The sequence below is a fragment of the Molothrus aeneus genome, chromosome 1 (genome assembly GCF_037042795.1).
Source record: "Molothrus aeneus isolate 106 chromosome 1, BPBGC_Maene_1.0, whole genome shotgun sequence".
Lineage (NCBI taxonomy): Eukaryota > Metazoa > Chordata > Aves > Passeriformes > Icteridae > Molothrus > Molothrus aeneus.
In genome coordinates this window covers 78,275,046-78,301,885 of record NC_089646.1, presented here as the reverse complement: position 1 = coordinate 78,301,885, position 26,840 = coordinate 78,275,046, and the positions used below count along the sequence as shown (strand labels likewise).

Sequence of the window (26,840 nt, the reverse complement as noted above, 5' to 3'; positions counted from 1 at the left end):
AAAATAGGTTTGTATCTTATTTCATATTAGAGAACAAACTGATGCTATTCCAGGGTGTCTCATGGTCATTATTAATGACCTATGCCTCAAAGTACACTGCGGGTGCCAATAGCCATACCTTGATCCCCTCAAATGGCTCTGCCCCCAGAAGCAATGTTAACAATCTTATTGCCTTGATACTAATTTTCCCAGAATGAATATGGAGTATGATAGGACTCTAAGAATTTATTACAGACTTTTTTTCTACCAGTCTTCCTTTGAACTACTAAGGTATTACCAGTTTCATTTTTCCTGTTGCTCCCTGTAGCCCCTACCCTGCAGTAGCTTTACAATACAGGTTTAATTTTGTCTCACTTATTTACCTAACCTAATTAAATTTTAAGATTAAACAAAAGTTAACGTAAAAACCTGAAGAGAAACAGAATTGTCCCTTTAGAGATCACAAGGTCTAAAAAAGGGCAGCTTTTATCTTGACAGTGACAAGACCATCACTTCAACAGAGGAATGACACACAATAAATGAGCAGACAGACATGAGTAGGCACCCTGCAATCCTCTTGCCTCGTGGCACACATCAACACAAGTTTCCTATAAAAAAAATTTAAAAAGTGAATTTTTTGCCTACATTAAATACTTCATGTGAACTATAACTAAGCCAGGATTTTGTCTATCAGGACTGAACTGGTCTTAGATCTGCAACCAACCAAAGAAAAGTGCATGTACCTATTTATGTGCAGGAAAGAACAGCCACATCTGAACCTGTTGAAGTCTCAAGAAGAGGGGATTATAAAAACAAGCTATAATAACTGAGCTTCTGAGAGACCAGCACAGCTGAGGCCCTACAGATGCTGGAGGTGGGGGTCACTCGCTATGATTATACCAGTACCGTGCCACTGGAGATTATGCCAATGTAATTTCAAGAAATAGCCTAAATGGAAACCTGAGAAAGCACTTGAGCCAAACTGCACAAGGCTGGCTGCTTCTGGGCAACAGGAAAACTGCTTCTGAAACAGCTTGAATAGGAAGTTTGGATCTTAAATTTACTCTGATCTGTCTCTTGAAGAGCACCAAGGCTTAGCAACTTTATTAATAGCAGCAAGCTGGAAGAACATTCAGCTGATGATTTTAGCAATGGCTGCAGCTTCTTTTAAAAATACAGTCTTTTTTTTTGTTGTTGTTGGTTTGGTTTTGTTGTTGGGATTTTTTTGTGGTGGTGGTTTTTTTTTTAATTTAAGGTACACAACGAAAAGGAGACCGAGATCAGAAAAGGCAAGATTGGAGGGTGGAATCATTATCAAATAAAACAGGAGACAGAAAAAGAAACATGAAACCAAGAAAGAGAGAAAGATGTGCTAAAGTTCAAAGGGATGAAATGATACATAGTTCTGCCAGCTGCATGAAGATAAGGGGAGCTGAGGAGAAAGACACTTCATTAGCAGAAAACACTCATTAAGCATACCAAGTGGAAAAGTTTCCATGTTATGGATAGTTCAGAACAGATTGGAAATTGTGAAAACAGATACCCTGATTGTTCTGGGGTCTCCCAAAGATTAATGGGTCCTCTGTCCTTCTGTCTGAGGCCTGCCTGCCGAAATGTCTTGTGACAAAAGGTCACGTACTCCATGCGCTCCCTTTAGGAAATTGCACTAATGAGTGTAGAACCTGCTTTCATATGTAAATGTTCAGTGGTTTACTGCTTAAGCTGAATTGTTTTTGCTTGCCACTGCAACATATTTAAAAATTGAACTTTAGAAAAATTAAAACAATGAAATAATTACTGTAAATTATCACATCTGCTACCAACATGAATACGCTTCAGTATCTAGAACAACAGAGAAAGTGGCTTGCTATACATTCTGCTTTTCAAAGGCTTGAATTTGACTTCTATTTAACTTCATTCACTTACAGAATTCAAATACACTTCTTGAGTTCCCCCAGCTCCTCCCCTCCAGTTACAAAGGATGTTCACCAATAGGTGTATCCCCTATTTGTACCCAATCCAGAGAGGAACAAGTAGATGGAGAGGCTTTGCTCCCAATAACACAATTTCAGCTCTCTCCTTGACAAATCTCTCCAGTCCAGCTCTCCTTTAATGCTGTGTATTTCAAAAAAGCAGTAAAACACTCCTTTCCTCCACATACTTAGGTATTTGGCAAGCGCTGCTTAAGTACCTTCCGAGTGACATTTATCATTCCATATCACCACGACTGCAGATGGAAAACACAGAGGAAAATGCTCAGTGAAGACCTTTTACTTTCTTTTGATCCAAGTTTACGCCACTTCAGTAGCTCATTCGAATATTTCAATAGGTTTTTTTCCTAACCAGCCCTGCACAGTGAGTCAGGTGATCCCTGGTAGTCCATGCACAGCTCCTGTGTCTCTGAGCCATGCTGGTTCACACCAAACTGAGTCACCTTATTTTCCTTTGTCTAGCTGAAAAGAAGTGACATGTTTTATAAGAGGATAAACTGCAAACTGCTCAATGGGATGTGCACCTACAAATCCAGCAAAGGTGCACAGCAGCCAAATGCTGGTTTTGCGCCTGCTCCCGTACCTGCACTGCTGCAGGAGGGACACCACCAATGTCACAAGGTCAGCACTAAAGATTACTGTGTCTGTTCAATGTGGGGTGGGGGACAGAGGGCAGCATTCAGCAGGCAAAACTTCCAACAGTGAATCCCAAAGGTGCATTTTGGTAACACTTCCCTGATTGAAGAACGCCATTGACAAGCATTATATACGGCTTTCCTTCTCATTTTCAGTCAAGTCTTCTACTGAATCAGCTACAAAAGAGAAGCTCTGTGACACTTGACTCTTGTTCTTCAAACAGTATTTCTTATTTAGTAAAGCCATTATTTCAAGTTAAATTTTCAATCAAACAAAGGCAAATGGAAAACAAGTACATCCATTTTTGCATAAGATTTCAGTGAGATTTTACATGTACATTGAAATGGATTGTCTACAGAAATTTCCCAAACTGTTTCTGCATGCACTCCTGCAGTAGAGGTGGTCCCCAGAGACTGTCTCAAACTTCTTCTCTTTGCACAGCTGCTAATTCTGTGAGAACTGTGTTTTAGTGGTAGTAAAATATATGCACAGATACAGCAACACGTCAAATTTGTCAGGGATGAAGCATTTTAGTGGGAAAAGACTGGAAGAATAAGGAACATAGGAGTAGGAACTCAATGTTTTCCTTGCTATGGAAATGCAACAAGTGCCTGGTTCTTGCATCAATCACAGCAAATCCTTGTACCTTTGCTATTGTGCAGATGAGCCTTATTTATCAGGTATGAAAAGACAGATAAGGAAAACCTGAGAGTTTGTAATCCAAATCCTTCTATTTAAGGGTCATGGGGGTTCCAGACAGAACCAGGAGCAGGGAAGCAGACAAGCTTTTCAAAACTGCCTTCCTTCTGTGATCAGGGACTTTGCTAAACATGCAAGCTCACAAATCCCAGGTACTTGCCAGGGCTCTGTCATCCACGTGGATTCAGCTGCCTTGGGTGACTTCACACCTCAGAGCACCAAACACCTCAAGACACAGAAAGTTTTTATTTGCTTCCAGGCTGCTTCCTCTTGCTAAGGTGCCCGAAACTGTATGCTATTTGGCACATCACAAATAGCAGAACAGTCAGCAAATGAAAACATGTAAAGTCAAGGATGTCCACTGTCCAGGTGGCACTGAAATCTACAAAGAAATCCACACATTTGTTTTGTTGGCATCCTGATTAACTAGGCAGCCCAGAAAAATAAAACATATAAATATGGATTTATAGTAAAGTCACCAATCTCTTAGTTGCCATGTGAAAACCATAAATCAGATTTACTAGCACCTCTCGCTGTTGTATTTTTGACAAAAGCAGAACATATAATGAATAACAGTCTATTATGTCCATAACAGATGTGAAAAATCCCAGGATACTAGAATCAGGCTAGCAATATTAATTTCAATGACTACTATACCATTACCACTTCATTTCTAGAGAGCCCTCCAACATATTTAGGCAAATCTTGACCCTGCCTTTCATCATTTGTAACTCAAAAGAAAAACTGATATTGTAAGCCTTAGTCTCCAAGCCTGTTTTAAAAACAAAAATCTGAAATTGAACAAAACATCCAGCATGTACAATTCTAGGTATTTTCATAAATTTAAAGACCAAGAGTCTGACAAGAGAGTAATTCACACAGTTTTTCTATACACTGAATTCATTCTATATCTGAATCACTGCCTATAGTGTCTTAAAACAAACTTTGTGATTTTGATATTTTCTCCCTAAAAAGGTTCTCACAGAGTTGTCACACAAGAAGTGCAGCCTTCTACCTTCTGTTTATAACCTTCCTTAGAGCCAGGCATTTATCAGAGTTGTGGGCAATGACTATTAAAGAGGTGCATAATCCATGTGCAAAACAAAAAAAAAAAAAAAAAATCAAAAGCCCTTCCTAGTGCCTTCCGCTTGAAAGCCTTCTACAAAATCAGTGAAGAATGCTACGCTCTGCTTCACACAGTGGTAAATGGACCAAACAGGCAGCAAAAGATTAGGCCTGAGATGTACAGAAAAGATAGACATCATTTAAAATCTTACCTTCTGCACATTCGGTTTGATGCACCGAACAAAGAAAGGGTTTGAAGAACTCAGCGTCGCCATTAAAGAATGAAGTGATTCCTGAAACACAGGTAGAGAGAAGACAGTGGTTCACAAGCTGGATTTTTTGTACAAGCAACATAACCCCGGACAAGAGCTCCTGCAGCTCAGCACTGCAGACAGCATCTAACTGCAACACCTAGTGGTGCACACCAGAAGTTACTGCACCCTGGGAGCTCCTGCTTCCAAAGGCATGGGGTAAATTCCTGTGTGTTCCCTTCTTCCACTGGCTCTTCTGATCAAAACTGGCATCACTGTTTAACAATGAATGAGACTCACAGATTGATATGAAGAAAACTGTTCGTAAGGACAACACAAAATTGTTGTTTCAAGGCTCTTTCAAATGACTGCTTATGACTTTGGATCCACATTCCCAAACAGATAACTTGAGCAAGTCAAAAGTCTATGGCAAATCTATGGCAAAATCCACCAACTCAGATTTCCTCTTTTCATTTCAACCACCCCAAACCCACTCATTTTCCATCTTCCCTGAAGACAACAGGTTTTTTCCTAGCTTTAGAACTCTGAATGATCCAATGCACATTAGACTATCAGTCTAACCTCAGCCTGGAGATAAAGATCACAAAATCCCTCAGTCCTTTTATGATTATTACTTTAATTACATCCGCCCCTTTCCCGCCTGAGCCATCATTCTGTATCTTATTCCAACTTGCCTCATTCTGTATCATTAAGTATGATGAACCTTTTTAAACTGATGTCTTGCATTTACTTTGCAGAGATACAAATGATTGTACAGGAGAGGAGCTCAGGCTCTGAAGAGCCCACAAAGTTAGCAGTGGTAAAGTTACACCCCTCAAAGGTGGCACTTTGTGCCAGGCAGCAGAGAGAATACATAGAAGGCTGCCAAGGAGGCAGAAAGTGCACATTTTACAGGAGCAACACTGTGTGTCCTGCCATATGTCTTGGAGCAAAACTGTCAACGTCAGTCTGTTATAACAAATTCTTGCTTTAGTCTGCAGACCAAGCACTTACTTGGTGATTGAACATGCAGTGAAAAAGGCAGCAAGCAGAGTTATGGCTGTGCACACACTGGTGCAGGGCAAAGTGAGGAAACAGCAAAATAACTGGGAACATAAATGGCAGCTCTTGGTTTGCTTGCTTTGCCAGCCTATGGACCAGGGAGTTGGGCAGCAAATATTAAACAGAACATACAAAGACAAAAATCTTTGTGTAAAGACAAATATTTACAGCTCTGAAAAGTACAGGCATCATTCTTATTAAACCCGTGTGAACATTACACATCTGTGCACAATTCTCTCATCCCAGGCTCCCACTTGGAGCCTGGATTGGAAAAGTTGGTCAGTCTAAACAAAAATTATTTAAACTATTTTCACTTTCACCTTGGTACAGCCAGCCAGATTCTGCACAGTGCTGCAAGCCTCTAAGTCACTGTCAGGTGATGAGCTAATCTGGAGCTTGCCCTGGTAATCAACAGGCTGCAACAGATGGTATCTAAATTCTGCTCTTCTGCGTGCACCCCCAGCCCTGCATTAGGCAGGTCATCAAATGAAAAGAAGAGTCAACCAATTTATCATAAGAATAAAACTGTGCAGGCAAAGTTCTTATCTTCAGTTGAAATAAAAAGGACTAATCTCTGTAAGGCTTTAAAACATGTACAAAACACCCAACCTAATTCTCTGGGGAAAGCATGATGTGAAGGTCAACATCTTGTAAAGCAGCCCAGCTGGTTAATGGTCAGTTACTGCAGCATTAGATAAGAGGCAATAATGTTTTGATTTCATGTTTTATCACCCTTATGTTTTCCAGGGCCTCTGACAGAGAACAGAAGGACTACTACACTTTGTTCTACCTTGCCAAATGAGTGAAAAAATATGGTCTGTTTTGGTAAGGTTAACATTTTAAAGGTCTACTTTGCACATATAGAAATAACCAAGTGGAAACAGCACCTTCAGCTACCCCAGAAAACCAGCAAATAACACCATCTCATGACAAGAAATGGATACTTCTGAGATGAGTTATGGTAGCACAAGCAAGCTGTCCAAAAATACATCAGTGTTTTTTAATAAAAGACATTGTGTGTGCCCCAGCATACACTCCTTGCTGTTCTGCCCAACACTTAGCAATAGTCTATTAGGATAAAATCTGCCCCTAAGGGGTTTGAGTCTGCTCTTCTTTAAAAAAGTGAATGAACTCTGCAAATGTATATTAATTCAAACAAAATGAAAGGCAACTAATCCAGACTTGTACTCATGCAATTTAGGAGATGTTCCATGCCAATCTTTCCCTTTTAAATAATTTGCAGATAGACTTTATGCTAGATTTCAATTTGGTGCCATTTTTTGATGAGAGGCTATAAAGCCTCATAAAAAGGTGTTTAACAAAAACGCCTTCCAAACTTTAAGCTAAAGCAAGGCAACACCTTAATGAGGTATTTATTCAGCACTTATTTTTCTCAGCATTCAGGCACTGCTGTAAGGCTTTGAGGGATTTTGTGGCTGGATTTAGATTATAAAGACAAATCAGGACAAGAGAGACCAACTTCACAGACGAGCTTTAAAATAAGAACAAATAGGCAAGTGGGGAATGCAACAGTTTTCTGGGGATGGTGTGATGGAAAGGTTAGTGCATACTTGAAGCAAGCCAGGACAGTCAATCAGTTAATCAGCAAGGGCAGTGTCATAGAAGACACAGCAATGTTTTCATGCTCAGGTTTTGCCTTTCTCAATCTGCACCTGTTCCTTACTGACCAGGGTCTGTCTGTCACTGATTAGCTACAGAGCAGAGCTGACACATTAACTGACCTTGAACTGGAGACTGACAGTAGGCTTTCGATGCTTGCTTCCACATTTAAGAGTGTCCTGATTGTTGCGACTTGAAACGTGTTCAAACAGATCATAGATGAAATCAAGACTGAAATGGAAAAGAAAAATAGTATTTCTAAAGTGTATCTTAACAGACTGTGAGGTTCACCACTGTAGAATGCAAAGAAAGCACTGTCTCTTAGCAAGAAGCTCCACCATCAAAAACATGCTTATTGATTATTTTCCCTCTTATTTGCTTATTTTCTCCACCATCTTTAATAAACAATAGATTTTGCCTTTGCAGAATTTATCCAGGGGAGAAAAAAAAAACAAACAAAAAAACAAACCAAAACAAAACAAGGAGGTTCTTTCTTCTCAATTCCAAACACATCATCAGGTAAATGAAGTGTGAAGTCCTGGAGGCTTTACTGCATTTCACTCAACCAAAACTGCAGCTGACTGCAACCAGAATTGTACCTGAACAAAGACTAAAAAACAAGACTTCCAGCTTGGTTAGGGACATAACACAAAACAGGCACCCATGCAAGTCTCACTTTCAGATAACAGCTGTGCATGCTGTTTTCTACCCTATCCAGTTGGGTATGCTCCTCTTAGCATTTCTACAGAAACACAGACATTTTAATTCAAGCTCCACACAGATGTTGCTGTAAAAGCAAAACTAGGCCCAGCCCAGTTTAACTCATTTAATATTTTTACCTAGATACGTCAGTTGACAGATGTTATATCAGAAATGTCATAAATCCAGAACAAATAACAGAGAGGGAATTGCTTATTAACAGTTTCCCTGGCACAGAAGGACTTAAGGGATTTACAAAGAAGCAACTTGCATCCTGCAAGGCAGGATGACTGGATGGGATAGGGGAGGGCACCAGATGAGACAGCAACATCTAGGCTCAGCTCCCTCTTCTTCTGCCATTCCTCTGTGTGTCCTGGAGTCTCAACCAAACACCTACAAAAAGGGATGTGGTACCACCACAGCTCACAGGGTACCACCATTAGGACCCTAAGACCATACACATCAGAATGACATGAGACAAGTACCAAAGGCATCCAAGCTCAGACTTTCAGTCAGATAAATCTTAATAGAAGTTGTCCCCTCAAAGCAATTGCTATATGGCAGTTTGCACCCTGGCAGTCTCCGAGAGCAAGTGTTCAATGAGGGAATGCCAGAAACACAAATATGAAGTAAAAACCCACACATGCACACTGCCTCTGAGGCACTCTGAAACAGTTTAAAACTATGACCACCTTCCAGCATCCTTACTTATTACAGAGCAGCAAGTTAGTTCTCTAGGAAGCCCCTGGACTGAACAACAACAATAGTACAATGTAGGTAAACCCAACTTTGTGAGAACAGATTACAGTCAGACCTGCTTACAGGCAACTCTGACATGCTCATTTCTGTGATATGATATGCTCATCTCTGTGTCATTCTGTGCTCCTTTCAGGTCTGTCAAGGTCTGCTGCTATGCAACATCTAACATTCAAACCCCAGCAGAATTAAGTGTTCAATCCTGGCAGAATTAGTTGATACAACACCCCTTAGCATCATGTCCTTAACAAAAATCGCAGAAACTTACCTGCTTTCACGTAACAAGTTCAGGAGATCATCTCTAAAAGTATCCCTGTTCTTCTCCAAGATCCCCCTGACATCATACTGGACCTAGAAGGAAAGAGAGCTGGTTCGAACAACAAGCCAAACAGTCAGGCACCTCTCACAAGAGCGGTGCTGTAAAAAGTGCTGAGGGAACAGAGTGCTTTAGTTAATTTTGAGCAGCCTTGGGGGAAAATTAAGCTAATGAAAGTTCTGCTTGGAATAATTTCAGCAAATAAAGAAATTACCTCCCCAGCGTAGTGCTTCACTCCAAAGTTGTGAACAGCAACCCTTGGTTTTACATAAAAAGGATTGTTCTAATTGGACAGGGAAAAAAAAGAGAGAAATATCTGGAGGGGGTTGTCACATAATCCTCTCAACCCATACCTAAACAGACCATTGTTCTTCCCGTAAACTCTCTGGATGATTAGTGCTCCAAAAGCAAACAAGCAACTCATGATAATAGGATTTGTTAGTCTGGGCTGCTTCAAATGCAGTAATAACAGATTTATAGCACATAAAAAGGCATTATACTAAACCTGAACCCCATCTGGCAGAACCATCTATAAAAGGCACTTTGAAACAGAAGGCTCTGTCTTAAACTGGCAGTTATGAAGATTGGTGGATATGCTTGCATCCCAGAAATTGTGAAAAATAATTCCAGTATCACAAATAAAGGTAACACTAACCTGAACAGAGGAAACAGCAAAATTTCAGTAAATGACATCAAGGCAAATGCTTTATTACATCAAGGGAAACTGAAGATCTAAATAATCTGAGCTACTGCAGGTTGACAGAGCTCTCATTTAGAGTAGAATTTGACTTATTCACCACAATAGAAACCTTTAAGTGAATAGCAACAAGAATATGTTCTTCCAGTAACCAACTCAGCCTTGTCAACAAAGTATATGGATTGCCAGGGAAGTAGGATCACATCCAAAAAAGCCTCTAGAACAATGCACCCATATGTTTGAACCATGAATTTCTACCAAAGCAAAGAGTTCCTACATAATTTGCACAGCAAATATCAGCAAAATATCACATACAGCATGCTGGGCATTCAACTTCTCCAGTAAGGTGGAGTCAGTAGCTTGAGGAAAATGGCTCTCCTCATTGATGAGTGCTAGCAATCCCAGTTTCTAGAACAGAAAGAAGAGGCAGAAGATGAATTAGTGCATGGAGGGACACAGCTGTTGTCCCCTGTTTGGAAAAATCACAGTCCTTGAAGTTGCTCTGCGCAGAGAGGCACTCATACACAACTAAAACCCCACTATTGAAGGTGACTGTAATCCTGTTTTTCTGGAAACGCTCCTTTTGAAATATAGAGCATACAATCTGTGGACAAAATAAAGAAAAACAAGCTACTGGAAGAATCAGTTCTCCTGACATAGGCAGTTTTTAGATGCATCCAGTGATATTGCCCCAGAATCTATCCCTAGCCTCCAAGACCTCCAATGATCAGAAGTCTGATGAGTTTGTGTAAAACAGCCTTTCAAAAAAGTTTCTTCCATATAATTATCCACCCAGTTGTTGAACCACTGCAAACTTTTAGCACCCACAGTGCCCAGAGGCAGAGCAAAAGATACACAGTTTAACTTCACCCTGGGTGAAGCACAACCTCCCTTTGTTTTACATATGCCTCTGTGTAATTTCCTTTGATGCTCCCCACTTCTCATGCTAGAAAAGGTGGTAAACAAAGCAAGCTACCCCACAGTTAATTAATGTGTCCAGCAAGCTCCAGGTTGATAACAGCCTCTCAGGAAAACATGGTTGTCCAGGTGCACATTTTAATAAGCCACTTCCCAAGGGCTCAGAGCAGCTCCTGAAAAGCCACCCTGCCCTGACTGCAGTCACGTCCTGCCCGTTGGATCCCCTGCCCGCTGCCGCTCGCGTCTGTGCCCGTCTGAACTCTTGGAGTCACACAGCCTGCCATGGAGATAACACACACAGCCTGCCTTGCACTGATGGCAAGAGAGAGCACGGATCAAGTGGTTCTTTTTAATCATCTCCAAATATTGCTTTTTTATACCATCACACATGGAGAAAAGTTGCTGCAAGGAAAAGAGCTCACAATAGAATACTTAACACAACCATACATGAAAATGATCTGATTAAAAGTTTGCTATTTAAACATGCAAGATCCACCATTTTCTTCACTTGTTCTTTGCATTGACAAATGTTTTAAAGACATATTACCTCAGAACAAAAAAATAAAAATAGGTAAGAGTATCAAATTCTTTCTTACCTTTTCAATAAGATCCAAGCACTCTCCATTGTCTGTCCAGTCAATATCTTCCCAAATTAGTCCTTCCCTAAGGAAAATTAAGTGGGCCTTTTTATTGAAATTATTTTAGCTGTAGAAATAGGAGAAGCTGGTGTGTTTATCTTGCAAATTACAGCAAAATCAGTTTGCTGTATATACTGCTCCATATAAAAATACACTGCTCCAGACAGAGAGCAGTCAAAGGAAGCTGAGGTAGCTGCAAACTAAGACTTCAACTGAACAATATTGTCAAAATTCTTTCAGATTTCTCCTCTCTCTCTTACCTGCTGTATTCCAGTTGCTCCAAGGAAAAGATGTGCTTGTTGAAATACTCCTGAAGTTTCTCATTTGCATAGTTAATATTGAACTGCTCAAAATGGTTTACCTAAAGAGAGAAGAAATTTTCAAAAATGCATATACACTTTAAGTATTTTACTCTGCAAGCAAGGGAATAGGTTAGGTAATAACGTGCTTAAAAATCAAGTTCCAAAGAAGATGACAAAAATATGTAAAGCATAAATAAATAAAGCATAAATACCAGACAATCCATTTGAATAAACTTTTGAAACCTACCTCAAAGTTTTCAAATCCAAATATGTCCAAAATTCCAATAGTCTTGAAATCTTCCTTGCTCCTGATTCTGCTATTGATTTTCTTAATGACCCATGCAAAACACTGAGAATAAAGTGCCATAGCCATAGAATCTCTGCTGTCTATTGCCTGTGTTAAAGAGGGAATAGACAACACATCAACCACCCCATGACTGAGAATTGACAAGATTCTGCTGGTCAGTGTCCTTAGCACAGCACAAAACAATGCATAATGCAAGCAGCTCCCCATTCCTATGTAGCTTGGCAGCAATTGTATTAACACTTACAAAGCATCATGATTTGGCCTTTAACAGTTTAACTTAAAACAGCTGCACTTTAAAATGTGGCTTTTACACTTCAGGCAGCATTCAAAACACTAGGAAATTATAAACTTCAGGTGTGGAGGAAGGAAAGAGAAGTGTAGGAGACAATACCTTAATTCATTCACCCTTTTCCAGAGGGAAACATAATGTTATGCATACCTATTTCTAATTCACTCTCTAATGATAAAAAATATTTCTCCTGAAAATTTTGAGAAAACATCCCCCTGACACAAGTGTCAATAGTGAAAAAAATATCAGCCTACATGTTTAGATTTTGAAAAAAATGGGAAGTAATAAGTGTTCATAAAAATAACAAGGGACAAGCTATAAGCCCTGGCCAAAATTATTGGATGGGATCTTAAGAGATTATACCCTTACCAGAAAAATCTATGTAATATTTTTGATTACAACTCTGATGCATGAGCTAAGGTTCTGTTCTTGAGTGATCACTGATTTCTCTAGACTTGAAGACTAAGACATCTTTCAAAGACCCTAAAAACATGTCAAAATTGAGATGCCTTTACCTGTTGTATACTAAGAGGTGTCAGGATTTCTTCTCCCCTGAGAATCATTGACCTCTGAGTCAATGCTTCTGTTAGCTGTGTGGAGTCCAACCCCAGCAACTCAGCAGATCGACCCAGGGCTGGCAAAAGAGAAAGACAAATATAAATATGTCCTTAAATATATAAAGCTATGAAACCAATTTGGTTTTGACTATTATTATTATTATTACTACTACAACTACCACTACCATTTAAGATGCTCCTAAAATGACAGGAATTAAAGATGAAAACACAGCAAGAAATTCTAGGATACTGTTTTGCTGCTCATGAAAAGGCATAAATATGACAACTGAAGGAAATTAGTTGTAAAAGTACATCACAAGTAAGTCACAAATATTTATTTTCCTCTTAATGCTACACCAAGAACTTAATCTACTAACACATTTTTCCAGATACAAACATTAATAGACTCTTTGTCCACATGAATGTGTTTCCATTTTTCTTGGGATGATGAGGATTAACCAGTGACATTTTTCTTCCATGCATACTTTAATCTTCAGTTTTGCTATAATGTGGTATATAAAACAGTACATAATTCTACTCTCTAATGCCATACTTAAACAAACATTTTAAATGCCCACCAGCTCAATCTTCAGACATACCAGCACATTCTTTCAGATATGCAATTGAAATACTGCAAGCTCTAAAAAAAGATACTTTCAGTGGAGATCCTGGTTAGGGAATGTATTTGAGCACTTCTGTTTTATCAGCTTGAGAATATTTCAAAGAAGGAATTAGATTCAAATAGAATTTCATTACTGTTAATGGAATAAGTATGTGCTCAAGGTCTTCCCAAATTAAGACTGAGCATCCAGCAGCAGACTACTTTGCCTTATCTGTCAAACCCCATCCTCTCAAAGTAACATTTTAATCAACATTTACAGATGTTAAAAAGCAGTAAAACCCTTTCACTACTTGTCCTTGCTATGTTCAGATATACTAACAACAAATAAGGCTTTCAGAACCCCAAGAAACATTTAGATTGGGATGCACAGCCTTCTCACCTGTTTTAAAGGACACTTGTGCCCCTCCAGCAGTGATGAACTCAACATTTCCCAGATGCAAAATGCCAGCCAACAGCCTCAGAACTTCTCGTACTTCCTCCCTGCTGAACTCCATCACTTCCATTGCAGTCTGGAATGACATGTGGGCTTCTTCAATAACATGCACAGACTCAAAAATGGGAGGCCTTAGGAAAGCAAGTCAGGACTAAAAGAGAGCTGGCTCGAGTTCATTCCTTTGGTTTCAACCCAAACTGAATACACTCTAAGGCATCACTGGGACATCTTGGAACATGTAAGCATCACTCTGCTTTTAAGAAATTTCATTTTGATGTGGTAATGATGTTGTAATTTGCTTTCAAATTCATCATTAAAATCATATAAATATTGGAACGACCTGCTGAGTTGTGCATCAGTTGCAATTACTGTAATTTGAATTATTAATTGATTACCTCCTGCATGTTTTTACCAAAATTTGCCTACTAGCCTTGTAGGTAACAAGGCATGAGGGAGAAAACACAGCAACATGTAAGATTTGATAATTTTTGTGCCCAAACATGCACCTTACCAATGTGGTCTGACAACTTCCAGTCAAACTGAAGAAGAAAAGTAACTATATAAAAAGTGTTGAATTTATGAATAAACAGTATGGCAACAATCAAGGCTCAATTACATAAATGAGGAGAAGAGCAAATAGTAAAATATTAAAAGAAACACTAAAACAAGAGGAACACATTCTTTCCTTTGACACAGAAGGGGTAACTGTGTGCCTCTTGAAATGACCAAACTTTCCAAATTTGGGTGTAATATGAGCCTCTCTGAGACCAGATCACTGTTTTGTGCCCCTATAGTCAGACTCATCGTGTTATAGTCACTGCAGGTATTTGACAGATGACACATTTTGACTTTCATAAATCATCCACTACAAATGGAAAAGCCTCAGACTCATCCCGCAACTCAAAGCAGGGTAGAGATAATGGTTGAAGGTTTATTTTGTAAAGAAGACCTCTCACAACTAAAGGGAAGCAGCACTACAAGTTCATCTCCCTGCGCACTGTGCTGCTCCTTTCTGTCTCCTATAAAAAAGTTTCCCTTCAGCAACACTTCCAAGACTTACACTGCAATAAAAGCAGGCAAAGGACCTGACTATAACAGGAAAAGGCAGGTGAGGGTGAGCTAGGAGGTTTCTGCCCACCTCCTGCTCTGGGAATGCAGCCTGGCAGCCCCACTCCCAGCCTGCCCATGCTGCAGGCAGCAGGCAAACATCACCTGGCCAGTTGATTTCATGGTCTGCCTAGCCTGGCATGATTAGCACAAATTAAATGCCATGACAATCAACTTCAGCATGTGACTACAATATAGGTAAGTTACCAATGTTTCCAACACTTCCTTCTGCCATAGAGGATGAGGGATTTTTACACTGAAAAAATCTGCTGCATCCACTAGACATTAGTTCATCAGTTTGGCAAAAAGATTAACATAGCTAAGCAAAAAAAGTTTGGTGAAGGGCATAAAACCAAATGTTTTATATGATTTTTAAAATCTAACACACATCACCTCAGTGCTACAATACCCAATTAGTGTGGTCAGTATGGACTAATTGCTGTGGAGGTGAGAACATAAAGCCATTCAGAGAAATTCCATCAGGACCTGGCTTTTTAATCTGTGTTTATGTTTTCATAACTCTATTGTGTAAGTTACTCCATACAACTGCATTTTCCAGCTGCAACTTAAAGAGTCACAGGTGCTTTGCTCCCTGTGTGCTGTACTGCAGACTCCACCCAGTAGATACCACACGAATTGGGCAAAGCTTTCAGACTGAAAACCAGTGATATATATATATGTATGTATACACACACACACATGTATATGTATATGTCTATATATGTATATATATACATATATGCATATGCATACATATCTGTAATATAAAACAACGCAGGGAAAGGCAAAGGCATATAAAAGTCTTACTGACTTCCCAACAGATATTCTTTTCATTTCAAAACATAGGCATTTTGCTAAATTACAGCATACTTTGAAACAATGAGTAAAAATGAAATACTGGAGGAAAGATAAAGGCATGCTCAAAATGACAGTGAAGCATTCTGAGAAAGTATAAATCCCTGTAAGATTAATCCCTCAGTGAGAGAGCTGCACATGGAGGAAAGCACAGGAAGGCTTTGTACCCTGCTCTGTCAATGGGCCCCACACACCTGAACTTCCAGCACTTTTAAAGCAAAGGAACGAGGGAAGCAACTCACAATGACTTCCTTGAAAGAATCTTTGTCACTGATTGTCTTATCCGCTGTACATCCAGACTGGTTCAGATAGTGGTAGTTCTCAGGTACAGATAAGTAAAAAGCATCTAATGAGAGAAAACAGGGTAAGTGAAAAGGAATACCAAAACAGAAGTACTCCACAAGTCACTATGTCAGACTTAAACAGTTCACAATTCATTTCCTCAGAAATTATGACAATGCACAAGACAAGGCTTTATATTAAAATCAGATGGGGGGTTATTTTGCTGGGTTTTGTTTTATTTAGCTGCATAACAGAGTTAACTCTACTTTTTAGCATGCAAAGACAGCAGGCCCACAGGGAGATGCTGAAACAGCTTTAGGAAATTTTGCACGTATACAAATGTCATTTCTTTTGTTCAATGGATTTATTCTTTATGAGAAAGGATTAGAGCAACCAGAATTATTTATCTTTGTTGCTGTGGAGTTATTTAGTACCAGCAAAAATATTCAGTTTGAACACAATGAGGCATGTTTGTCCCCAAGTAATTTTCCCAAGGCCACAGCAGAAGCTGGGAGGAAAACTACCATCAGCTCAGTGACATTCTTCAGCTAAGCAGGTTCCTTTATCAAGTTGAGCTCAAATTCACACTCACTGAATCCCAGCTGAATAAATAACCTATTTCTCAGCTTGGGTTAGTGGGTTTCTGCAGTTAAACTCTCCACTGCTGTCACCACTGCTGACTGCTAGCAGAAAACCACCACAGTTGTATGACTTGTGCTTTGCCACTCACCTTTCTCTCTCTCTTCTATCCCTGCCAGCAGAGCATAGAATATATGATAATTTCTTTCCCCGGGGTTTTGTCTTACTACACGATTCTGTCAAAGTAAAAAATAGTTTCCATTTAAGTAATCATTTTTGAAGACAATTTTTTTATCCACAGTTTCAGACAAAAATTTAATCAAACACAATTAAATAAGCAAAAGCAAACATCATCTTACTTTTTCCAATAAATCTGGAGCCAGCAAGAGAAGCTTCAGTCAAGGAATAAAGTAAAAATCAATTAATGCAGAAGCTTTTTATAATCTTCCTTCTTTTGTTTGAGACAATAGGTAGACTATCATGGTGTTAAAACATGCTACGCTTGTTTCATACACCTACAACAAGATAAATAAAGTAGCAACAATGATAATATTGTAGCAGTTCTAATATCAGTGTATCAGCACCTTCTCTTCCATCCCATCAAAACCGGACTTGGGAGATTCTGAATTTTAAATGACATCTGCTTTTTTTTCCCCCTAAAGCTTGGAAAAAAACTCAAGAATTAAATTTTCCCCACTGAAAACACAGTTTAAAACAGCAGGTAGGATCTCCTTGGAATATTCCTCATCCCCACACCTCTGCTGCTCTGGTGGAGGTGGCTCATAGATTGATTTTGGCAAATGCAGGACAAATCTGAGGATTTAACCTACCCAGATTCACACTGCAGAAATTGAGCAGCTCTGCTCTTTCAAGTTCTTTTCCAGAGAAGTAAGCAGCTTATCTTTGGGTACAGTAATGAGGGAAATGGCTGACAACTCAAGTTATTCACAAGGATTCAGGCTGTTTTGGCTCATTACATGGGAAATGCACACGAGCCATGTCACGCTAGGGGCAGCAATACGAAGTGCTGCTCCTCCAAGAGTACAAACACCCCACACCACCACAAAAGCAGGAGTGCATGTGTGAATTTGGTGTTGCTGCTTCCCCTTCCCACCTACACCGGCTCAATTTAACTGTGTATATTTCAGGATGAGGTGAAAGGACAGACAAAGGCAAGCCAGCTCTCCTTCAGCCCTCCATCGAGGAGGTACACGGGTGCTTCCCACAAACAAGGGTCAAATCACCAAACGAGGATACAATCCATAATTCTTCCTCCCTGAATGTTCCCTTTCTGACAGATGTTCAGCTGAATAAACTTCCCAAAGCGACTTGAGTTGTTGTTGTAAACAGTCTTCGCGTTGCCAAAAGCTTCCATAATTGGACTGTGAAGACAGAGAATGACAGGAGTGTTAACATGTGACTAGCATGCCAACAACTTCACATGGAGCTGGTGAAAGGAACAGCACTCTGACAAGCTCCCCTCTGACACTCCACTCAGCAGCAGCCTACATCCCAGCATTACCCTCCATTTAGCAATGGGCATCTCATTTTTCTAGCAGAAGATGCAAGTATTCATGCAACAGGGAAGATAAATCACACTGAACTACTCTGCAGCTTCAGAGTAGTAACTGCTACTTCCTACTTCTTTTGTAATTGCTCAAAAGATGCACACAATTCTCACTGCAGTACTCAGATGATAGAAATAAGAAATCTCAGTGCATGCAGATTGCTAGATAGAGGCAAGGAATCCTTGTCCTAGGGAAATTAAAAAGAAAAAAAACCTACATCAAGATACAGCATGTACAGCAGAGATGAAGCAAGATAAACAAAAGTAATAGCATCTCAAATTGCCTTTGTTTTTAAATAGTTTAGAACCATGTAATTTCACGTCAACACCAAGATTTCTTTTTTGCTTGCACAGATTGTGTACAATTTATCTGATGCATTTACTCATCTGTCTTATCAGCTCTCCTTATCCTCCCTTTCCTCAGCATGCTTTTATCACTTGAGCACTTTATCCTCACCATGCTGTATCTTGTTCTACCGTATCCTCAGGCTACACAAACTGAACCAAAGGTATCTTCCTCCCATCACCCATTTCCATTACTCTGATTATCTGCATTCAGCCCCAAACACAAATGAAAGCCACCATTAAAGCTTCATGCAATTCAAAACTCTGTATTTTTGCTTCACTAAGAGATACTACATGCTCACAATTCTCTAAAGCAGCCAGGTAATTTTGTTAAATGGAATACTTCCCTTTCTCCAGTACACATTTTACTGTTCAGTAAACACACACACATATTTGATTACATTGCAAGATCTTATTTCAATGTCAAAGTTTATATCTTCTGAAAAAAATACCTGTGTATTGAAAGATCCCATACCTGCTCTCAAGAATAGCTTGCTCCACACAGGAGGTCTTCTCTCTGGAGGACAGCTCCAGTGAATGTTGGCTCATTGCAGACAAGAACTTGAGAATCAGCTTAGTGCTCTCCGTCTTACCAGCACCACTTTCGCCACTGAAAGAAGAGGAGGAAATGGTTTGCACAGTCCCAGTGGCCAGTGAAGAAGTGCTCTGGCTAGCCACCTAAACTCTACATTACTGGAGGTCAGGAAGACTGGGGTGATTAGAAGTGATGGACAAATGAAGCCAGAACACCCCATGAAACTTCCTGAATATGACATCCAGGGAAAAACACGAGCTGTCCTTAAGCTTTTTAACTGCCCAGACAGCATTTCAAGGCACTGACTGCATGTGTACACACACCTAGGAGACAACAAAGAGCTCTCTGAATGCAAACAATTATCCAACACTTCCCACCATCATGTTAAAATAAACTCACAACAAAGACATGGTAAAGGGATAAAGACCAAACAAAGAATCATATGGGAAGGTTTGGTATACATTGCAGCAATTTAGCTAATGAAGGAGCCCCGCTGGGAGGAGGAGGAAGTTAGAGACACAAATACACATTCCAACACATAAAGGCTACTCATATAATTAATACTGAAATTCTTAGTAAGCTACATACTCCTTAAACACACTTTTTATATATCTTTTGAAACAAACCAGATTCATGTGAGTTCGAAATATCCAATTTCCACCTCTCATTACCATCAGAGATATAAAACCTCTCATCACCACCCACAGGAGAACAAAGCCATTTGATAATGCTAAATTGACATTTTAAAAGCAAATTATTAATAAGCAACCCTGCTGATGCAAACAGAAGGCAATATACTCAGTTTCCCTTCAAAGCCAACACTCTGAAAAGGGAAAGTTTAGATTTGGCTCATTTCCCCAGTACCCTAAATTATGTAGCCTAAACAGACACTGTGAGCTATTAAGAAATATAACTTGTAGGGAAAGTTTGTCTAGCTTGCTCATTCTTCATCTACAGCAATAGCACTGTATCCTAAGCTGTGGCCTAGCTCCTCATTAAGCTGTACTTAATTCCAGTTTACTCCCAAAGAAAGAGGGTACATTTTGGTCTTACTTCACCTTTTCTATTATAGCAAGTGGGAATTTTGACTTTGATGGAGCACAACTGGGCATGTGGAGCAAGCCTAGATAATCTGACAGTCTTTTGTTGTGCCATTGCTGAGTAATGGCCCCACTGATTTTAGGTTACAACAAAGTATAATGATGCTTTCTAGTAAAATGCAAGGAAGAAAGGCACTGCCCATAAATACAGCATGACATTTTCCTGCAAATGAATGCCAACAATAAAATTAGGGAAGAGACATTCAGGAAATATAATGAGACATCTTCATAAATGCCAATATGTTCCAGCAAGTGTGATTCATCCATTATATTTATACCACATCAAACAAATTCTGTACTGTTTTATATGTAATTTTACCATTGATGTTTTTTATGTAATTTTACTGTTGATGTCTGGCCTTTTCAGTATTCCTTCCCTTTCTCTTTTCATTTATCTCTTCTGCCCAAGAAGAAACAGATAACATTCATTCCTGCATTCAATACTCACCATAAAAAAACATTTTTACTAGTAGTTGTGAGAGAGCTTCACAAACCCTTGCATTATTCTTGTCTAGTGCAATAAATCATCAAGTGATACACACCTCTTCTGCCTAATTCTCTCCCTCTGAGCCATGCATATAGCTCAAAAGCAGGCACAGGGTGACACTGAGGACATCACCTCTTCCATTGATACCATCCTTCCTCTGCCCCACCCACTGTCCCTTGATCTGCAGAATCTGTAGTTCAGTGGAAGCTGAAAGTTACCCCACTGTAACTGAGAGCCATTCTACAAGTGAGATATTCAAAGCTGATGGAAAAATACCTCCTGCACCTCTCTCTGGTACAGCTGGCATAATGCACAATTACATGCTCTTGTTTTTTTCTCAAAACAGGAGAGACTCAGAACTGGTTTGATTCTGAACTTCCCCAATGTCCTATTTTGACAGTTGCCAACTGGAGATGCCCATGGAAGACATACATTATTTCCCTTGTGATCTTCCAGCTTCCAGTTATTTGCTGTTCAGAGGCTTCCCGACCTAAATCTGGTTTTTACATGTCTTGTAACCCTCAATATACTTATCTTCCATGAGTTTCTAGCCATACTCCCTTAAAAAGCAGATGGTCTTGTTTTTTAGATCCACCTCCATTAGTTTCATTTGATACCTCTCAGTTCTCATGGCAGAAGGAGAAACCAACAATTCATCCTGGCACTCTTTCTGCTGTGCAGGACTTGATGGTTAGTGCCCCAAATTCAAGGTGCCTGTCTCCATTAGCCATTTCCCATGTTATACTTCTTATTACTTTTTAAAACTTTCCTCTGAACCACCTTCAGTTCCACAAGGTCCAAAGGATGGATTTACACAATGTTCTCTGCTCATTTAGTAGAAACCACTCCATTCTCTTCACTTTTACAGTTACATGGGATCAATCTTTCAGAGTGCTTAGAAAGCTTTTGCCTACAAGGTCAGTAAAGGGTGAATATTTTAGTGCAACCTTTCCAGCAACCTTTCCAGCCCATGAATTTAAGTGCCCAGCTTGTTCCACATCACTACATTCAGGACTGTGAACATATTAAGTCTGACAGCAGGCCAGAAGGCCCCCACTTAGAAGACCTTTAGACTTTCTCCATGACTTGATCTATGCAGGGCTAAGGGCACAGCAGCCTGCGCTCACAACTGCCACAACGTAAAAAGGGGTCACTGAGAGAGACTCCTCATTCTGAAGGACGTAACACTAAATCATTTCCCTGTTCTGTCTGGGTAAAGAAACAGCAGAACAGTCTGTAGTGGCTGCTAATCGCTGACACACCAAAGGCACTGCTCCATGAGCACCTCTGGAAGTCCTAACCCAGCTCCTGAGGGCAAAATGACCAGAAACCCCACAGGGGGGAAGGGCCCGGGAAGGCCAAAGGGTACTTGAAGTGAGACAGGAGGCCAACACATGTCTTGACCCTACCTCCTCTTGGAATTTCTATCAGCTGAACACCACTGGAACCAGGAGTGATAGCTATACTTGTTCTTTTCTGCATCTTTTCTGCCTTTCTCTCTTTCTTCCTCTAATTCCCTCTTCTTGGAGCTCTGTGTAACTTAAAATTGGATGAGCATAGAAGGGCTAAGTTAATGCTTTGAGAAGTGTTTTGTTGATGGAATGCTGCTCTAAACCTTTGCAAAAGTTCTCTGATTTTCTAAAGTTGCCAGTGAAGTTTTTTGTTGTTTTGACCCCCCTTGAAAACATCTTCTCAGTACTTCTCCCATGTGTCTGAGTACACAAACAACCATAAATCCTTTCAGGAGTCTCAACAAGTGAGGTTTTTGGGGCCTTACAGTCTGCTGCCTTTAAAACCCCAAGACAGATACACATGGACAAAACAGGGCCCTTCAGCAAATATACTTCATCAAATGCACATCTGAACTTTGGTGCATCAGTCTCACAAGGACACCACACCCATCATAGGTCTGGGTCCCATAGAAAAGATTTGTTTCATATTGATTTTCAAGCTGAACAACAATAACAAAAAGTTTCAGGCCATGAGATAATAATAACAGAGAGAACAAATTGGTATCAGACAGTGATTTCCCACTCATGGCACTGACTTGAATGTCATAAAGAGCAATGGTTGTGGCTCCCTTTACACTTTGGGAGTGCTATGACGTGGATCAATTGCAATTTTATCTGAGAGAAGAGCGTTTGTTTGCTTCTGCACAGACTAGGTCACTTTAAACAGAGCAGCAAAAAAACCTCAAACCAAACCTAAAAATATTTTCCTATTCTTGTAATAAAGGTGTGGAGGTTTGAACTTGGTCTCAACTTGAACTTCAGCTAATCATGGGGCAGCTCAGCCCCATTCCAACACCAGGATAAGCCACTTGGCTATTGCTCAAATTAGATGGACTTTCTTCCTGTTCCTGAGGCACCCAGCTGAAAAATCAGAAGATGTTTTTTACATGGTGGGCTTTTTCCCCCGCCCCGTTTTAAATGAAACTGGACCCTGCAGTAATGATTCAGACCAACATGAAACTGAGAATTCATTGATGCAGATGTTTTTGTCTACAGAAAAAATGCTAGTTTTTTCGCCTGTGACAGGTAAAACACCATTTCACAACTATGTACATATTCTAATACACCAGTTGTGTACAGCTTCTTCAGTGTGTTGTTTTGTTAACATCTTAGGCTGCTAAGTCCTTTTTATGCAGCATTATCATTAATTAATGCCTGTTACACACACCAATAAATAAGCATCTCTGGGTGATTCAATTTATCATCTCTTCTGCATTTCCTTCCTTTTCACCTCTGGACGGTTATACAGGAAAAATGGTCTCACATTTAAATGATATTCTGAGTTTTTCTAATTTGTGTTCTGCAATTCACCCTTTCACCCTACTCCAGCCAGAAAAATATCCCAATATTAATATTTTTCACAGGTTTTTGAACCCAAAGCCAGAAGAAAGCAGCTGCAAACCAAAGCTGAGCTAATTCTGGGGGCCAGCAGGGGGCACTTCAAGTCCAGAGGATCATCAGAAAGCATTCCAAGCGCCTTCCTTTGTGTGGCTGTTAAAATTTGCTACCGAATGTTGAGATCCCAAGGTCAGGAGCAGCTCAAACTGCCTATCAGAATGTGAATAATTCCCTCATTTTAACCACCGTGTTTTCGAGATGCAACAGAATTTTCCTCTTCATCATCTCTTACATTATTACATTACAATGCAAGACCAGAATATTTGTCCAAGTTAAAACACTGAAGAGCTCTACTTGGCTACGTTCTTTTTCAAATGCCAGTAGTAACCAAGAAAGTTACAGTGACAGTACAGTGATTTGTTGCAATGTCTAATTCTAAACCAGTAAAAGATGCAGGAATGATCAGGATGCTGAGTTTGCCAAGCACACTGTCATACCTCCACTTCTAATGCCCTAAACGAGATATGTGACAACAGGGATTTTCCTAAGCTGTAGAAAGGCCATGGAAACCTTCAGTAATTTTAAAAAAATCCTATTCTGAGTCTTTCACAGATAGAGCAGCTAATGTTCTTTAAGGAAAGCAGATTTGGCATTCAATTTTTTAAATATAATTTCACATTTCCTCAATTTCTGCAGTAACAAGATACCCTTAAATAGTTGTATTGTGCCACTTATCTGAAACACAGAACTTAAACAAATCACTGTTTCAATCCATGACCACAGTATACAATTTTAAAAGGGATTCCTAATGCAAAACTTCCCCATATTATAGCTTATCTGTACCAAAGCACATGGTTTACAGAGCAGAAAGTGCTGAAGACTCCCCTGCAACATCACACACTTCTGCTTATGTCCATTTTAGGACATAACCTCCTTTCCTCTTGGCAGCTTGTGAGGAACTGGAATGAAAGGTAAAATACTGAGACTAGTGCCAAATGGCAAAAATACCAATGGCCACCAGAAATTGTTTTGGTCACTAAATTTGTATACACAGGCTGCTCACAAGTGCCTGCCTGGCAATAAAACACAAAATCATGACTCCAGGCTAGCTATTGTCACATGACAAAGATCTCTATGAATTTTATTTTTGCTTGGATTCTTACCTGAGCTCATCTTTATATGCACAGAACTATGTATCAAGTAATAAGAGGGAGAAATACAGTTAAAGAAAGCTGAAAAAACACACTCTTCAGCTTTGTGTCACTGCAAAGCAGAACCTCCCTAGAGGCGAGGGCAGGTGGGCACAGTGACCTGAGAGCCTGCAGAAAGTTGCAAGGCAGGCCTGGCTGTGTTGAAGCTAATCCACATTTCTAACAAGAGCCTGGGTGCTGAACTACATACACCAAATCCCCCTCGTATCCATGAAGCCTTGCAACCTGGCCCACAATCTGAAATGTCAGTAGAAACTGCCTATTGCCAAAGGAGCTGCTCTCACTGTGCCTCACCCCCTCTCTGTCCCACCGTCTGCCCCGGGCTGCAGTCAGTCCTACAGCCACCACAGGGACTCCTGGGGAGGTCGGGAGACAGCCAAAATCATGTCAGCTCGTGCCTGAAGAACTCTACACGTGTAACCTTGTGGTGCAGAAGATGACAGTAAGTAGGCCTAATCACAAAAATGTTTTGAAGGCAAGAGAGGAGAGGAAGGGGAGACATAAGGTCTCCTACCCCACTGAGCATCACCACCTGTCCAGAGCCTGGTGGCCGGGGCCATGCTGCAGTGACCTGCTCCTCCTTATCTGGAGGTCCAGACTTTGGTCTCTCTGCCTGTGTGTGAGCCAACACAGCTGAGCTGGCAGGCTAGGGAATGGGAAAAGAGCTGGCTGCATTTTCAGCTCTTCTGGACCCAGAAGGAAGGAGCTGAAAGCAGTGAAAAGCTATTGAAATGCCAACTGCTCCCTAACGCACCCTCGGCCCCAGCCAGAGCCTGAATACCAGTGACACAGTGGTTCAAACGGGAAGCTATTAAATCACCATTAAATTAAAACACAACAAGATTAGGCAAGGAAGATTAATCAGGCAGAATTAAGTGGCTGAAATGTGGAGGGGTTTCTCTTTTGCTATTCTTATTTACTGCATATCTCAAGAACTGGTAGGTTAAGTTTTTTTTTCCTCTCCATACAGGAATTAGAGTACAGTGGTGACAAACTACTGAGCTGCACAGAGATGTTTAAACTGGTGGGAAAACACTTAGGGTAACATTTCATGTGTGAAGACCAAAAATGCCCAAAAAAATTCAACAGAGTTTTTTCACTAAATATAATTTTAAGACACATTAAAAAAATTTAACGTTTTGTTAGAGGTACACAGAATGACACAAAACAAGTTCAGAACTCTCTTGAAACCATGCTGTTTTAAAAGTCTACTTTCTTTTGGAGTTCTCCCCACGTGGCCCACAGCCATGCTCCCAAACCACCTTGAAAGGCTCACTATTGTATTTACGGGGTGCCCCGACGATGGAAGGAATGATGAATCTGACTCCATGTTCTCAGAAGTCTAATTTATTTTTTTATGATACTATATTTTATAAAAGAATACTAAGCTAAACTATACTAAAGAATACAGAAAGGATACTTACAGAAGGCTAAAAAGATGACAATGAAAACTCATGACTTTTTTCAGAATCCCAACACAGCTTGGCACTAATTGGCCAAAGAATGAAAACAACCCACAGCAGAAACCAATGAAACAACCACCTGTTGGATAAACAATCTCCAAACACATTCCACATGTGAGCACAACACAGGAGAAGCAAATGAGATAAGAATTTGTTTTCCTTTTTCTCTGAGCCTTCTCAGCTTCCCAGGAGAAAAATCCTGGGTGAAGGGATTTTCAGAAAACGTGAATGCCCCAGCTCACCATCAGGGGCACCCAGAGCAGCACCAGCAGCAGGCAGCACTCACCTGATGAGGATGCACTGGTTGTCGTGGCGCTTCCAGAGGCAGCGGTAGCACTCGTTGGCTACGGCGAAGATGTGGGGCGGGATCTCTCCCATGTGGTGCCGGCTGTAGCGCTCCACGGCGGCGCGGTCGTACAGTCCCGGGATGCTCTTGTAGGGGTTCACCGAGGCCACTATTGAACCAATGTAGGTCTGCAAGCACACAACACCCCCAGAGCTGTTAGCACGTGTGTGGGGAACAGATTGACACTCTTCTCTAACGACAGACAAGAAATACACACTTGCAAAACCATAACAATCCTTTGGATAAAGGTGGCCAGCAATTTTCCCTGATTTCTTCC

At 40.3% G+C, this 26,840-nt stretch overlaps 1 protein-coding gene across 1 annotated transcript in view; it reads right to left on the bottom strand.

The window, feature by feature from the left end:
- The window catches only part of MYO10 (myosin X), a 162,979-nt gene that overhangs the window by 46,674 nt on the left and 89,465 nt on the right, over positions 1–26,840 (bottom strand). The window contains exons 4-19 of the mRNA XM_066559602.1: positions 26,504–26,691; positions 19,048–19,182; positions 17,918–18,042; positions 17,020–17,033; positions 16,812–16,896; positions 16,042–16,145; positions 13,784–13,913; positions 12,741–12,859; positions 11,877–12,023; positions 11,588–11,688; positions 11,286–11,352; positions 10,087–10,179; positions 9,289–9,357; positions 9,027–9,109; positions 7,426–7,534; positions 4,583–4,663 (exon numbers count right to left, since the gene is read on the bottom strand). Coding sequence (XP_066415699.1) covers positions 4,583–4,663; positions 7,426–7,534; positions 9,027–9,109; positions 9,289–9,357; positions 10,087–10,179; positions 11,286–11,352; positions 11,588–11,688; positions 11,877–12,023; positions 12,741–12,859; positions 13,784–13,913; positions 16,042–16,145; positions 16,812–16,896; positions 17,020–17,033; positions 17,918–18,042; positions 19,048–19,182; positions 26,504–26,691 — 1,650 coding nt within the window. The remainder of the gene's footprint in view (positions 1–4,582; positions 4,664–7,425; positions 7,535–9,026; positions 9,110–9,288; positions 9,358–10,086; positions 10,180–11,285; positions 11,353–11,587; positions 11,689–11,876; positions 12,024–12,740; positions 12,860–13,783; positions 13,914–16,041; positions 16,146–16,811; positions 16,897–17,019; positions 17,034–17,917; positions 18,043–19,047; positions 19,183–26,503; positions 26,692–26,840) is intronic.